Source organism: Manacus vitellinus, unplaced genomic scaffold, assembly GCF_001715985.3.
Source record: "Manacus vitellinus isolate BGI_N305 unplaced genomic scaffold, ASM171598v3 scaffold_32_pilon, whole genome shotgun sequence".
NCBI classification, from domain to species: Eukaryota; Metazoa; Chordata; class Aves; order Passeriformes; family Pipridae; genus Manacus; species Manacus vitellinus.
In genome coordinates, this window is record NW_021940460.1 from 3,911,782 (window position 1) to 3,926,463 (window position 14,682).

The 14,682-nt window shown below is 42.0% G+C and overlaps 1 protein-coding gene across 1 annotated transcript in view; it reads left to right on the forward strand.

Moving 5' to 3' along the window:
* Nucleotides 1-2,406: 2,406 nt before the first annotated feature.
* Nucleotides 2,407-14,682, forward strand: part of ZZEF1 (zinc finger ZZ-type and EF-hand domain containing 1) — a 54,031-nt gene continuing 41,755 nt past the window's right edge. The window contains exons 1-11 of the mRNA XM_029961252.1: nt 2,407-2,544; nt 3,447-3,591; nt 5,139-5,333; nt 6,115-6,286; nt 7,489-7,688; nt 8,757-8,967; nt 10,463-10,579; nt 10,784-10,962; nt 11,981-12,079; nt 13,217-13,308; nt 14,296-14,444. Coding sequence (XP_029817112.1) covers nt 2,407-2,544; nt 3,447-3,591; nt 5,139-5,333; nt 6,115-6,286; nt 7,489-7,688; nt 8,757-8,967; nt 10,463-10,579; nt 10,784-10,962; nt 11,981-12,079; nt 13,217-13,308; nt 14,296-14,444 — 1,697 coding nt within the window. The remainder of the gene's footprint in view (nt 2,545-3,446; nt 3,592-5,138; nt 5,334-6,114; nt 6,287-7,488; nt 7,689-8,756; nt 8,968-10,462; nt 10,580-10,783; nt 10,963-11,980; nt 12,080-13,216; nt 13,309-14,295; nt 14,445-14,682) is intronic.

Below are 14,682 nucleotides of genomic sequence, written 5' to 3' on the forward strand. Positions count from 1 at the left end.
CTTCCCAGTGTTATCAGCGAGTCAAAGTTTTCCAGGCTTGATTTTATTGCAGCTTTTTAAAACCAGCAGTGGAATTTTCAAGTTGGTATCCCATTACTTGCTGGAAAGTCAGTGTTTTGGAAAACTTGCAAGAAAGTGGTGTAACCCTAACCCTGCACAGACAGGTGAGGTTTTAGTGGTGTAAGAGAGTCCAGTTTCCTTTCACTTGTGGGAAGGGACAGGGGGAGTTTCATGTCTAGAACATTTAAGCTTTACCCATCCAAAATGCAGCAGAATACTCTGCCGGGAATTCCACACTCAGCTGAGAAAGTGGCCGTGTCTGAATTCCTCACTGCAGGCAGTTCCTGGGGCTCCCCAGTCACTTCCTGCTGTCTTTGAGTAGCAGAGTAACTGTGAACTGATAAATCACACGCACACTCCTGAGTCAGTGCTGACAGGGGAACGGGGCTACTGCCATCTGGGAGGAGACTCATTTTGGGGTGTGTTTAGATCACACTGGTTTAAATGGCTTGGTAAAACGCTGCCTCCACTTCCAGTTCCTTTGCGAGAAGAGCCAGTAACAAACACTTCTTCATTTGTAACAACACGAGGGGGAAATTTGTCCCTTGGGGTTCCTTGTGTTGGCACAAACAGCTGAGCCTTGTGGGCTGCAGGGATAGTTTGAGAGCTGTCTGTGTTGCACATCCTCCTCTGCACGAAGAATCTATTTGTTTGGGTTTCATTTCCTGCTCTGGGGAGTGGGGAAAAAGCTCGTCACAGGGTTTGCCGTGGCACGGATGTGTGGTCACATCTGCTCTGTCCTGCCAGGGGGAGACGTTGGCAGTTCTGTGGAAAACCTCGGTGCCATCATTTCTGTGACTGTCCCCAGCCCACGAGCTGTGGGGTTTGAGATTTCCTGCTCAATTAGTCAGTTTGGGGCTGGCAGGTCAATAGGTGTCACTTTTTGGTGTTTACAGAGGCCTGTCTGGCACAGAGCAAGTTTTGCTCTGCCCTTTCAGTTCCTCTGTTCTCAGCACGGGGCTGTGAGCACATACTATGGATGCTTTCTGGGCAAAGTGAACCTCTCTTCAAATGCAAAATCTGTTTTCTAGGTAAACTGAACCTCTGAATCCTTTTTTTTTTATTCAGTTGTGCTTGAGCAGTTGTCATGTCATGCTGGCAGCATTAATGCTGCAGTTCTACCAGGGGCAGAGGGGCAAATACAGAGTCCTGTCCTGCCATCCAACTCCTGAGCTGGGAGACAAGGGACTGGTTTTTCCATGTGCTGTATTTCCAAGCAATCCTCTTACTCATCACTTCCCAGCAAAGATGTTTCTTCATGTTCAGGGTTGAACTGGGTAGGAACTGAGGATTTACTGCCTTTATTTAGGAGCAAGATGCAGCTGGCTTGTGGTAAAGCTGCTGCTGCATTTGTAGCATGTCCCAGGGCTGAAAACAGCTCAAAAACTCAGAGTACAGGTTGATATATTGATTTTTTTCCCCCTTTTTTTTTGGCTTATCCCCTGTTGCACAGGGCAGCAGTGGAAATTGTGGCTGTTTTGTGTCAAATATAGGGATTAGTTATACTGAACAGTCAAAAAATAATTTTAGGGTTCTAAATTTGGAGCAATCTCCTGAGATCACAGGAGGAGTTTAAAAATAAAATAACAAAATCCTGCATTAAGATGCAAAGAAAAGCATATATGTGGTAATCCCTTCTTACATGAAAGTGTAAGAAACCAGTTTAAAGTAGCTGTCAGCAAATCCAGCCTTGTGGTTTTGTGTGCCTTTATTTTCACCAGTAACATCACAAAACTTGCTCACCTTGTAGCTTAGTAACTGCACAGTTGGACTTCAAATATGAGGATAAAAAGTCATAATGGTGAGGATGGTGTGAAACTGTACATTGAATTGTTTTGGCAGCTGAGTTATGTCTGTTAGAACAAGCCAGAGGGAATTGATTCTCCTCGAGCAAAGGTTTTTGTTCTGGGATCTGCCTGATGCCCCATTTCAGTCTCCTGTACTGGCTCTGGTGCTCAGCACCAGCTTTGCTACTCAGAATAGTTTTTCAAAGGTGATAATTATTATTTTGGCTTCAGCTCTGTTTTTAGTAAGACTTCATAAAGCTGCCGAGCTACAATTCACCTCAGTGCCATCTGAGCTTTAAGCAGCTAAAACACCTCGCTTTGACTCTGTCGTGTTCTGAGGACTTTGCTCCCATTTAAGTGCTGTAATTATGTCATGGTTAATTGGCAGGTTATTTTGAGCTGATCAGCTCTCTAGGATAGACTTTTAATGGTGCAGCAAGTTTGATAATCAGGTAATAAAGGGAGAGACTGAAGCCTGAGCTGCCTCCCGAGCAGCAGCAATCCCTTGGCTCAGACCCCCCTGGGATGGGCTGTTTTTGGGCCCCACATTTCCTGGGCTATGTGGCTGAACTTGAAATACCAAGTTCAGGGCTGGGAGACTCGAGTCTTACTTGTAAAGAAATATCTTTTGTTAAGTGCATTCCCAATTTATATGGGAAAAGTGGGTACTCCTGAAATACTGCATTTCTCTTTTGGGGTAAGTCCCATTTTTTTAGCAATTGAATGAAAGTTTGTTTCAGAATTAGATCTGATTGTGAAAATATGCTCCAGTGACACACCACTATTAAAAATCTGGCTATAAGTTCTCTAAAGTGGCTAGTTAAATTAATTTACATTTATGAGCTTGGTTCTGTTTTATAGGCTCAGCTGAATAAAAATACCATGTACTTTTGTTAGTTCAAAGTTGTGAAGTGCTGTGTGAGTTATTTTTTGTACATGCTCAACACAGCTTTTTATATGAAAAGTTACATGAAGGTCAAAGTTAATAAAGCTGGCAGTGGTTCCCTTCAATAAGAAAAAAAAAACTTTTCTAACTCTCCATTGTTTCACAAATACTTTGACAAACTATATTTTGGTATTTTGTGTAGGAGGACAGTTTATGGAAGGAAATACACATTAAAAAAAAAATCTTCTGGTTCTCAGGACATTTTCTTAAACAAAGCAAATATTTAAACCCTGAAGGAACTGGAGTGGCTGCAGTGAGAGGGATGCAGCAGGGATGAGTAATGGAAGGTGTGGCTTCTGGAACAACCCACCCTTCAGTGAAGAACTTTCTGGGGTTCTCTAGTGAGCACCTTTCTGCCAGTCCCAGCTCTCCATGGCTGGATCCTGCTGATTCACTGGGGGAGATGATGGGCTGTCTCCACCTAAGCATGACTACAGTTGACTTTTATAGGAAGGCAGTGCAAATACCTCCAAACTTGCTAGACACTGCAGATTTCCAGCCAGGCTGTTTCCTGTTACCATGATTTCAATACTGTGGAAAATTGATTATTTTGAGCTTAATTTAATAGTGTTACAACGTTTCTCTGAAATGCCTTGAATTCCTGCTTGAAGGAAATATGCTGAAATAAATTTTCCTTTTTTGTCCCTCCTCAGGCCTTTGCACAGTTTGATGTTGAAGGAGATGGCACTGTAGATGTGGAGAATATGCTGGAGGCTCTCAAGAATTCTAGTGGAGCAAATCTTCAGGGGGAGCTGAGCCATGTAATCAGGCAACTGCAAGCTTGTTCACTAGTGCCAGGTATGGGAGCAGAGGGACAAAACACATGGTTCCCCAAGTCCTGCCCTATAAAAGGAGTGCTGCTTCAATGAATTGCTTGTCCTAATCTCATCAAAACCATACTCCAGGAGGTTCTTATTTCTTCAGTATCAAGCAAGGGAGGTTGCTATAAATTAAAAATTTCCCATAATTATGTGCAGAACTTCCTTTCACAAAGTACCACTCTTTTCTTCTCTGTGTGACTGGAGAGTGTCTTATTCTCCTTTGGTTTATCTCACAGACAGAACAGAGCTCCTTGCAGGGTTTTGGTGAGTGCCCAGCTAATGCAGTCTTGTACTTGGTCACTGGGGGAATAAATCCTCCGTGGAGTCTGCTTCAGGGAATGAGTCATACACTTTAGTACTATTATATTGTTATTCAGCATTTGAAATCCTGCTAAAACATCACTCAGGTTTTACAGTGTATGGTTCAGAAAGTGTCGGTTTCCAGAACTTAATTTCTGGGATAAGTATCAGTTACTGGCTTTCCTTTGATGGTAAGTGGCTAAAGAGGACTTGCCTTAAAAGATAAGACAGGAAAGGCTGCAATTGGCTAGAGATAAGTCAGAGGAGAGGACTTAGGATACTATTCTATGCATCTAAATGCACTGGGATTCAGAGTACCAATGTGAAGGAGCTGGAATTTCTTGCCAGTTTGGTGGAAAGCATTAGAGATCTCTTTGGGAATAATCCACAGTGCCAAAGTGAGATGCTTAATGTAGCTCCAAATGACTGATGCAAGTACATCCTCTTGTTAGCCAGGCAGCAGCTGCTTCACTCAGGTATTGAAGGTAAGGGTTTGGGACAGCAAAACAAGCATAAGATTTTTGGTTATTGTTTTGAACTCCTTCAGGCATTTCAAGTAACTCACAAAAATATTTGCCTGCACTTTTCCCTGTTGTAAAGGTTGCAAACTTGAGCTGCTTTATGTGGTGGAATGTAGTTTCCTAATATTGGTTACCATGCTTAATTTGGATTTCTCAAGTAATAGGATTTAAAGGGGGAATGTAAGGACTTGGTCAAGTCAGCTCATAGAGTCACAGAATGTCCTGAGCTGGAAGAGACCCACAAGGATCATCCAGTCCAACTCCTGGCCCTGCACAGACACCCCAACAATCCCACCCTGTCCCTCAGAGCGTTGTCCAAACACTCCTGGAGCTCTGGCAGCCTTGGGGCTGTGCCCACTGCCCTGGGGAGCCTGGTCAGTGCCCAACCAGCCTCTGGGGGAAGAACCTTTCCCTGAGATCCACCCTAACCCTCCCCTGACACAGCTCCAGCCATTCCCTCAGGTCTTGTCACAGAGAGGAGGGATCAGAGCTGCCCCTCAGGAGGAAGCTGCAGTCCCTGGTGGGGGGTCTGACATCAATCTGCTCTTCTCCAGGCTGGACAAACCAGGTGCCCTCAGCTGCTCCTCACATGGTCCCTCCTGACCCTTCCCCATCTTCGTAGCCTCCTTTGGACTCTCTCTAATGGCTTTACATCCTTCTTACATTGTGCCCAAACCCACAAGGAAATCGTGTCTCTTTCTAGGTTTTATTGACATATTTTCTGAATCGAAAGAGCGGCTGGGCCTCCACGCCTCGATGATCCTGAGGTTCCTGCACCGGAACCGCATCTCCAGCTCTGCCATCCCGTACCCAGTGCTGGAGTACTTCAACAACATCTGCACCATGCGCTCCTCCGTGCTCAAGGACTCTTTGGATCGGCTTCTCCTGAAGGAGAGAGGTGGGTGATACCTGCTGGGTCACCTCTAACAGGCATGGAGTTGATCTGCACACTTCTGGGGGGTTGTTTTGTTCACTTTTTGAGGCACAAAAAGCGAATTGATTTCTGAGCTATCCACACTGGGATGTTCTCATCTTGCTCCTGACCATTACTGATCTGCCATATTGTCTATTCGGTCAAATATCTCTACTGGTTGCCAGAAACTTGGTTGCCATGGGAAGTGAATGTTTGCTGAAGTTGGCTGTTCAGTATTAATAGGTATTTTATTGTTTTGGACTGAAAGTAGTGAGTCTTTTCCTGTGTCTCTGTGGGACTGGCCTGGTGATCTCACTGGAGCCATGGCTCTTTTGCTTCACAGCTTGACTTGGTATTTTCAGATTTCTGCACTTCTGTTGAAGCAGATCAAGTTACCTGGGGAAACAGCCTGCTTTGTCCCTTCCCTAGAGTAGCTGAATCGAGGTTTTCTCTGTGATGATTTACTTTTTCCTTTCATCTGTTTGTATTTTGGCACGAAAATGATAAAACACTGATGAGACCAGTAATGAAAGGAGACAAAGGCTATTGAACTCCAGGCAGTGGAGGTGTTTTCATGCCATGAGTGGTAGATTGAGATTATTGCAGTTCCAGGTGAAATCAAACCTTGCTGTCTCGTAGATCCTGTCAGAAACAGGCTGTGTTCTGTGCCAAGCAGTTAATTGGTTTGAGATAGTTACTGTAAAGGTATAACAGTTTTCAAAACAAGCCAAAGCAGCATGTCCTGAGCAATTCCTTGTCTGTGCAGAGTACCCCAGTGACCTGAATGGCAGTGAGGAGTCAGACAAGCTGAAGTCTGTCCCGAAGTGCTACACCCACATCGAGACCTCGTCCAATTCCGCCGACATCGACAAGATGACCAACGGGGAAACCTCCTCCTTCTGGCAGTCGGACGGGAGCGCCCGCTCCCACTGGATACGGTGAGAGGGGTGGGGTGCTGGGCCTTGCCTTGGCCCTGCCTGCACTCCAGCTGCCCCCAGGGCTGCTCCATCACTCCCCTCCCCAGCTGGAGCGAAAAATGAAACAAAGAGCTGGTGGGTCCAGGACAGGGAGAGCTCCCTCACCAACTCCATCACGGGCAAAGCAGACTTGACTTGGGGCATTTAATTGAATTCATTAAATCAGAGTAGGGTAAGGAGAAATAAAACCAAATCTTCCCCTCCCTTTTCCCCAGAATTAACTTCTCTTCCTCTTTCTCCTCCCCCTCAGAGGCACAGGGTGTGGGGAGTGTGGGCTGTGGTCAGTTCATCACATGTTTCTGCCACTCCTTCCTCCCCAGTGGGAGGACTCATCACACTCTTCTCCTGCTTTCAGGGTGGAATCCCTTCCATGGGTCCTTCTCATGGGCTCACAAGTCCTGCCAGCAAACCTGCTCCAGTGCAGGCTCCCCTCTCCAAGGGGCCTGTCTCCACACAAACCCCCCACCCCATAGCCCCCCACTGCCAAAACCTTATCACACAAACCCAGTACAGATGTAATTAAAAAAAAATTGTGGAATCAGTGAGTGACAGATAAGTATAGTGGTGGTTAGGGGGTTAAACTTTATGCAGAAGTCATTATCTCTGCATAAAGTTTAAAGGCCTAACAACCAAATAAAAGTTCACCTGTAAAATGCCTGCATCTGCCACTGCCTTGTTGTGGAGCAAAGCTTTCCAAGCTGTGGTGCAGATGCAGTGGTTGGGACTTGAATAGAAGTGCTTTGCCACTGTCTAGAAAGTTCCACGAGACAGAAATGCTCAATGAAACAGAATTGTTGAGTGCTTTTTCAGTGGTAGATCTATACTTAAAAAAAACCCCATATCTCGTTTTGGTCATTATTGACACTGCATTTTTATTTCTGAAGAATGAATTCTCAGTTGAAAATATGAACAGAAGGATCTAATGTCTCACTCTCAGAGGTGACTGGTTTTTTAAGTCGAAATCTTTTAACTTGTCCACCATGATATGGGGTTGTAGGAAGACCTGTGAAGCATGAAGTAAAGCTCAGAGGATTTATTTCTGTCTGTAGAGGTGGAAAATGAATGAATAATATAATATATATATATGATAACAAAATCATTAAAGCAGAGTGCTTGACTTGCCTTCTCTTTACAAGAACTGTTTTATCTTCTTTGCTCTGCAGCTTAAAGATGAAACCAGATGTGGTTTTGAGACACCTGTCCATCGCAGTGGCAGCCAGTGACCAGAGTTACATGCCACAGCAGGTCACAGTGGCAGTGGGAAGGAATGCCAGCAGTCTCCAGGAGGTCCGAGATGTTCACATTCCAAGCAATATCACTGGCTACGTAACACTGTTGGAAAACGCTAACATTAGTCAGATGTGTGAGTCAATAAAGATCCCATTGGGATATTGTTTTGCTGCTTTTTGGAAGGTGAAAGGTTGGGTAGATCATGGAATGGTGTGTTGAAGTGTCAGTCGTTAGAGGTGAAACTTCTGACCTCGTCCTTGGGTTGGAAAAAATTGGTTTAATTGTAGTTTAATTTCTAGCCTGGAAGAGTCTCCTGAGCCTTTCTCGTGGTCTGTCTGTAATGTGGGCTCAGGGCTGAGGAGAAGATTGACTCAAGATGCAGTTTTAGCCTCTCAATTTGAAGACAGAGGGCAGTTTTAAAATATCTTTGCTTGCACAGTGAAAGCATATGTTGGCTGATAGTATCTAGCAAAAAATCTGCTTCTGAGCAACTGGTTTTTTTTAGTACCAAAACTCTGAAATTGGTCAGATGTAAAACAGGTTTTGTGCTCAGGGGTTTTAAATAGTGTTATTTTTGAATCTGGTGGCTCTGTGGGTGCTATATTGGAATCAATCCAAGGAAAGCTGCTTCTTCCTAAGATGGTTTCTACAGCTTCAGGAATTTTGTCCCTTCAGTTCAAAAAGGTGTTTTTCACTGAGATGAACTTTGATTGCCACAAGAAATGGGCAGCAAGGGTGTTGTTCCTCAGAAGTAATCAGGACAACATCATCTATGCAGAATGGTCAAGAACTTAGTGAAAATTTTTGTGTAACTTAAAACTTTGCATTTAGGCTTTACTCCTTTTCCCCATCAACTCCCCAACCATTCACTCCCAAGACACTGCCTACCTACGTAGGTAGAAAGGTACTGGTGAAATAAACTATTTTCCACTTTGGGGGGCTTTTACTACTTTTTTCCCCTTAATTTCTAGCCATGCCATATGTAATGGACTATTGAAAGGCTGAATTTTCCCAATCACAGTGTGCACGGTGAGGAAACACTTGTGCACTCGTCCACACGTGGGAGGACAGTTTTGCGTCTCCTGCCATTTTTTTTCCCTAAGGGGTTCTGCAGGAATTATTGTTCAGAATATCTGCACTCTTCTAGATCTAATCCAGCAGAAGAAATGGGAAAAAAAAATTCTGTTTTGTGTTTTGACAGATGTCCAGATAAACATCAAGCGTTGCCTTAGTGACGGGTGTGACACCAGGATCCACGGGCTCAGGGCCGTGGGCTACCAGAGGGTGAAGAAGGTGGCAGTGTCTGTGTGTGATGCCTCAGCCATCTGGTACTGGTCCCTGCTGACCTCTCTGGTCACAGCTTCCATGGAAACAAACCCAGCATTTGTTCACACTATTTTACAGAATACTCAGTAAGTACCAAAGTTCCACGCTGAGGGATTTTATTTGGTTTTATAAGTGGGTTTTTTTTTAAATACTTCTGGCTTTAGTAAGCTAGTCTGCCTTGTGTAACTGGTTTCCACTCCCTCCACTGAGGTGATTAAACATCTTTTTGCCATCTCATTGTTCAAATTTTTGATGTTTCTCCTTTGTCCACTTGCATACACTAGAAAAGGGTAATTGTCCTGGCTGTTGTGTCTCATCTAGTTGTTAAACCATGACTGAATGGACACTGAAAAATACATTTTTTTACCCTTGCTTTGACTTGTCATGATGTCGAGAAGCCTTAAATTAATTAATTTTCACTGTCCAATGTTGATAATAAAATTAACATCTCCCCCTTATGAGGTTAATTAACCTTATGAGGTTAATTTAGCCTAATTTTCAGCAGATTTCTGCCTGTGTGATGCCTTGTCACACTTTTCATGGGGATATAGTTGAGTCTGTGCACTATCTCCATGCAGGTATTTGCTTGTGGTGATTGACCATTTTCTGTGTAACATTTCCTTGTTTGATTGCCAAACACTTCTGCTGGATGACTTGAAGGGTTGGAATCCTAAGAAAATGTTTCCACACCCACATCAGCTTTTATAGAGCTTAGGTAGCATAATACCACAAAACTGAGGAGCAGTGCTGATTAGGTTAATGAGTGCAGCAGGTTAAAGTCCATTAAGCCTATCTTTTAATTTGTGTCATCTGTGAAATCTCTTTAAGGTTTAGATACCTTCATACATGCCCACACCTGAGGAAGTTGCAAGCTTTACTAAAACTGAGGGCCTTCAGTTTTAGCACAGTTTAGATATTTTTTAGAAATATACCATTAACTCTGAACTAATAAAGCAGAAAAAATTTATGTTGACTGAAAACAGGCTTCCAGGAATTACAGATTCAGTGTTTAGAATTATAAAGCAAAACCCCCAAACTTTAATATTAGATAGAATGACTTCAGTATTGGATAGAATGACTTTGGTGAAACTGCTTGAGAATTCCTGTTTTCTGGGGTTATTACATGATTTTTGGGAATACACAAAAATTCTGGTCTGAGCTAACAAGTGTCTTTCTGTAATTGTTTTGAAGGAATTTCAAAGCCATTTTCCCTTTACTCACGGGCTCTTGCTCAATTCCAGAACAATTTAAAAAATGAAACAGCACTTGCACACTGAGCTGTTTCTAATGCTGTCACAGATTTAATTCAAAACTCCTGCATGTGTTTGTCTCATTAAATCTGAGATTATGGGACTAGATTGGAGATTACCCAGCAGTCACTGAACTTCTCCCTGCCTGGAATGCAATCCTGCTGTTACCTTTTGAAGAGCTTCTCTGTGTAAATACATTTTGTGCACTCAGCAGCAATTTGCAGAGACCTGCCCACGCAAAGCCTGAAGATTCAAATGTCTGATTCCTTTTGGGAGGCTGTTTTCTCCCATTCTGACTGGTTTCCTGCTGTTGTGTTTCATTTTTCCCCAGGAAAGCACTGCAGCACATGCCACCTCTCTCCCTGACACCGGGCTCCACGGATTTTTCCAGCTTCTTATCCCCAAACGTTTTGGAAGAAGTGGATAGTTTCCTGATCAGGATAACAAGGTGAGCTTGTGCTGCTGATGCTCTGAGAAATGGTTTAGGAGACTTTGTATAGCAAAACCTTGCCTTTTTACTCACCTGCTATTTTTTTAAGCATCTTGAATAATTCGAAGACGTTCAGGCACCTGAGAGATTCCATGGCAGCATTGTTTAAAGCCAAAATATCCCAGATTTTCTTTTCACACTGTTGTTGTTTTCCCTCCCCAGCTGTTGTACTACTCCAGAGGTGGAGCTGACACTCCTGGCCTTTGCCTTAGCCCGGGGGAGTGTTGCCAAAGTGATGAGTTCCCTTTGTGCAATCACTGAGCATCTGGACACTCCGTACAAGGCTTCCTCTCTCATCGCTTCCATGGCAGCAGTCAGACAGAACCTGCTCTATAAATATGGTAATGGAGCAATTCCTGCATCCTTTACAGGCCATGCTTCAGAAAATGCACAGCTTTGAGTTGTTCTACTCGTTGTTGGGGTTTAAAATTTTATACAAGGCTTCTAAATTAAAAACTGTCACTGAGGAGACAACCTCGGAAGCTGAACTGCTCTAAAAGTTGGGGATTAGATCAGCTTTCTGATCAAAGAATTGAACCAGGGAGCATCTTCTCAAGGGAGAAAACATGAACTGTGTAGATAGTGGCCCCTGTATCAAGTGGTGATGGTGTTTGTGTTGCTTAAAAGTCAAATGACATCAAGTATTCCTGTTGTTCCAGTGCTGTGTGCTCAGCCTCAGTAAATGGTCTCACACAAATTTAAGATGTATTTTAAGTGTAACATCATCGCCATCTGTTTAAAGTTCTTTTATTTTCACTTTTACCAGTTTATAATCTGAGTTAAACCCAGGTTTTTATAATCTGAGTGTGTCATGAGTGTAGAGCTGTTTGTGGTCTGACATCAGGTGGTGACTTGGCAGCATTGGCTGATAAATCTGTATTTTCTCAGTTGTCAACTTCTGAGGTTGTCATTAGTCTCATGAAGAATTTTACCCTTTGCTTGCCTTTTAGTGTGTTTTGTCAGTACTTCTTGTCTTGTGCCAAAGAATACATGAATTGTTTTACAAGTATCAGTGCTTAGTTCAAAAGCTTTGAAAACTGCTTGGTTTTCCCCAGAGTAGCCACTGCCTTTTGTAAGACAAGTGGTATTTCATGGATTGTGAATTCCAAACTGTGCAAACAGTGGAAGGAACACTGTCATGATTTTAATTGTCCTTCTGTCTCTATTTAAAACTTGAATTATGTTAGATTAATGTATCTCTCATACTCCAGTTTCCCTCCCTTTTTTAGTCTGACAGTGGTAAAAATCTCATAGTATTTTGATTTCTTTTTTCCATTTGTTTTCTGTATTAAGAACTTTGGAAAACAAATTTTATCGTTTTGAAATGAATTTGATAAACCTGTTAATTTTCTCACTTAGGAAAACCTTTAAGACTGACTCTGCAAGCCTGTGATGTAAAGGGAAAAGAAGATAAATCAGGGCCTGAAAACCTCCTTGTGGAGCCTTGGACTGGGGATGGTAAGAACCTGAAGTTTAAAATCCAAAATATTAGAATCATAAAGTTGTTTAGGTTGGAAACGACTCAACCAGACATAATGACTGTTAATGAGGCCATGGTGCTATTCTGTGTTTATTATATATATTTGGTGCTTCTTCATAGTTTTATGATATGAAACTTCTATAATAAAAAAAAGCAAACCAACAAAACAAGCAAAAAAACCAATATCTAGAATCTGTTTTGCAACACTGTGATTTCTCAGGAGCCAGTTTATTGTCAAAGCAAAGCAACCAATCAAAAAGATTGGATTTTAGGGAGAATTATTGATATCCTACATGGAAGTCAGCCATGAGCTGACCCTGGGAATATTATACTAGAGCCCATTTTGTGGGTTGAAGTCATGAATCCTTCACTGCTGGTTTCCCAAATATTGATGGAGAGAGATGGTGGCAATCATTGAAATTCTCCCTGACTCCACATAACTATTAATTCTCCTTTAAAGCCTCTCTTTGTTAATGCAATGCTTTTATGTACTGGATACAACCTGAACAAAGAGATTTGTGTTTCTTGAGCTCCTTTTTAAGTGAAATGCCACCTAATCTTTTTTTTTTAAAAATGGTTTATTGTCTTGTGCAGTGCTACTGGTGAACGAAAGCCATTGTGACAGGAAATCAGGCACATTCTAAATGCTTATTTTAACTCTCTTGTTTGCTCACATCTGTTATTTGAGTTTATTTTCAGTTGTTTTGTGTTGGATTGTTGTTTTGTTGGATTGTTTTCTGTTGTTTTATGGGTCACAGTGTGGGGAACTGAGTTATATCTGTGAATGAATTATAACAGTGAATAGTTATACCACTGAACAGAAGCCCCAAGCCAAAATAATATTTGGGAATTACTAATACCCTTTAATGGGGAAACACTCTTGAAACTGCTGCAGATTATTGCAGTTCCAAGAGAGTCACTGCCTGGAGGTACTGACATAATAACAATCTTTTAACTTATCTCTTTCATTTGGAAACATTTACTAATGAGCATTTCACTGGAAAAGAGTTGTGGTTTTGTTTCCCCCTCCTTCAGTCCACAATCCCAGTATTCTCCTTCAAACTCCTTGCACCAGCAACCATCCCAACCTCATTCTATTCCCACTCCTGCTTTAGGTTTTCTTACTGAAACTGGGAAAACCAGAGCAAGTATCATTCTTTCTACTGGAACTGAGTCTTCATTTCAAGTGACACAAATCAGAATAAAGGTATGTAGTTCCTGTGTGCTTTTGAAGCAGAAGGGTTGCTTTTTGTCCTGGTGGTAGAATTAAATTGGAGTATCTTTTTATATGAGCTGAAATTTTAAATTCATCCTGAAACAGTGCAGTATTAGGGTTTTACTTTGGTGTAAGTCACAGGGAACTCCAGAAAAAGAAGGTCTTAAATTATTCCAGGGAGCCACAAGCATGTAGTAAAGCCATTTATTTTCTATTGATTTTATCTCTATCTTGAAATATATATCTCAAGCCAGAGACTCTTCAGTTTATGATTTCTCTCTAAAGAGTATGGATTTATATGTAAGGTCTTTTATATTTAAAATATTTTTTGACTGTGTGAATAGCAGGTTTCGAGATACATAATGTGAGTTTAGATTAAATGAAGATATTTGAATTCTATTTAGAGACACCAGTGTAATTTGAACATTTGGTGTGCCTTTTATCTGATTTAAAAGCAAGATGTTGTGATTAAATCTCATTGCCAAGACAAAACTCTGTGAATTAGCTGAATTAATTTATATATTTAAGGCAAAGCAGTAATTTCATTCCTGGAACAAGGATACATATTTCAATGTCAGAGAGACCTAAACATGGATGGACTTCTGGCAAGGAAATTCTGACTGGAGCTGGAGAGCCCTAAGTTGTTTAGCAGTGGGGTGATACTGGGAGACATGATCTCAGTTTGGGTTCTTTTTAATTAAAAAAGTATACAAAATTAGAGTGGGAATTAATATGTGGAACTCTAGTTAATGTTAGGGGGACAAATATAGCCAATATTAACCATGTAAATGATCTCAGGGAGTTACTGCAGCTTTCATAACACTCCTCCTAAATGTGTTTCATCTTCCTGTGCAGCTCCAGAGGTCAATATTTGCGAGGATTTAGTTGCTTTCCATAACTGTTTTCCTTTTTTTTCTGTGAAAGAAGCACCTTTTGTTGTCAGCTCTTGACCACATTGCTCTGGATTTGCCCTTCCAGGTCCGGAAAGGTGCCATTGGGGCCCAGTGTGGGCTGGTCTTTGCTTACAACGGGGCTTCAGAAAAGTTCCACGCCGAGGAACATTTCAAAAGGTTCGAGAGCTACGACAGATGGAAGCTGAGGGAGTTCAAACAATTCTTAAAAAACAGGTAGGGGGTGGACTGTTTCTAATGATTGCATGGGAAATAAAAGTTATGTTTGACCTTTTTGCAGTGCCACTGAAACTCCTGAGGATTGTTGCAAGTGACTTAAAAGTGGCACATCGTTTAATTGTTACTCTGATTTTACTGAGCCTCAGTGTAATGTGTGTGTATTTGAGGAAATGTGTGTGTAGCTGTTGTTCTCAGCCTCTTGATTTAGAGACCTGTTTTAAAAGGGATATAACAG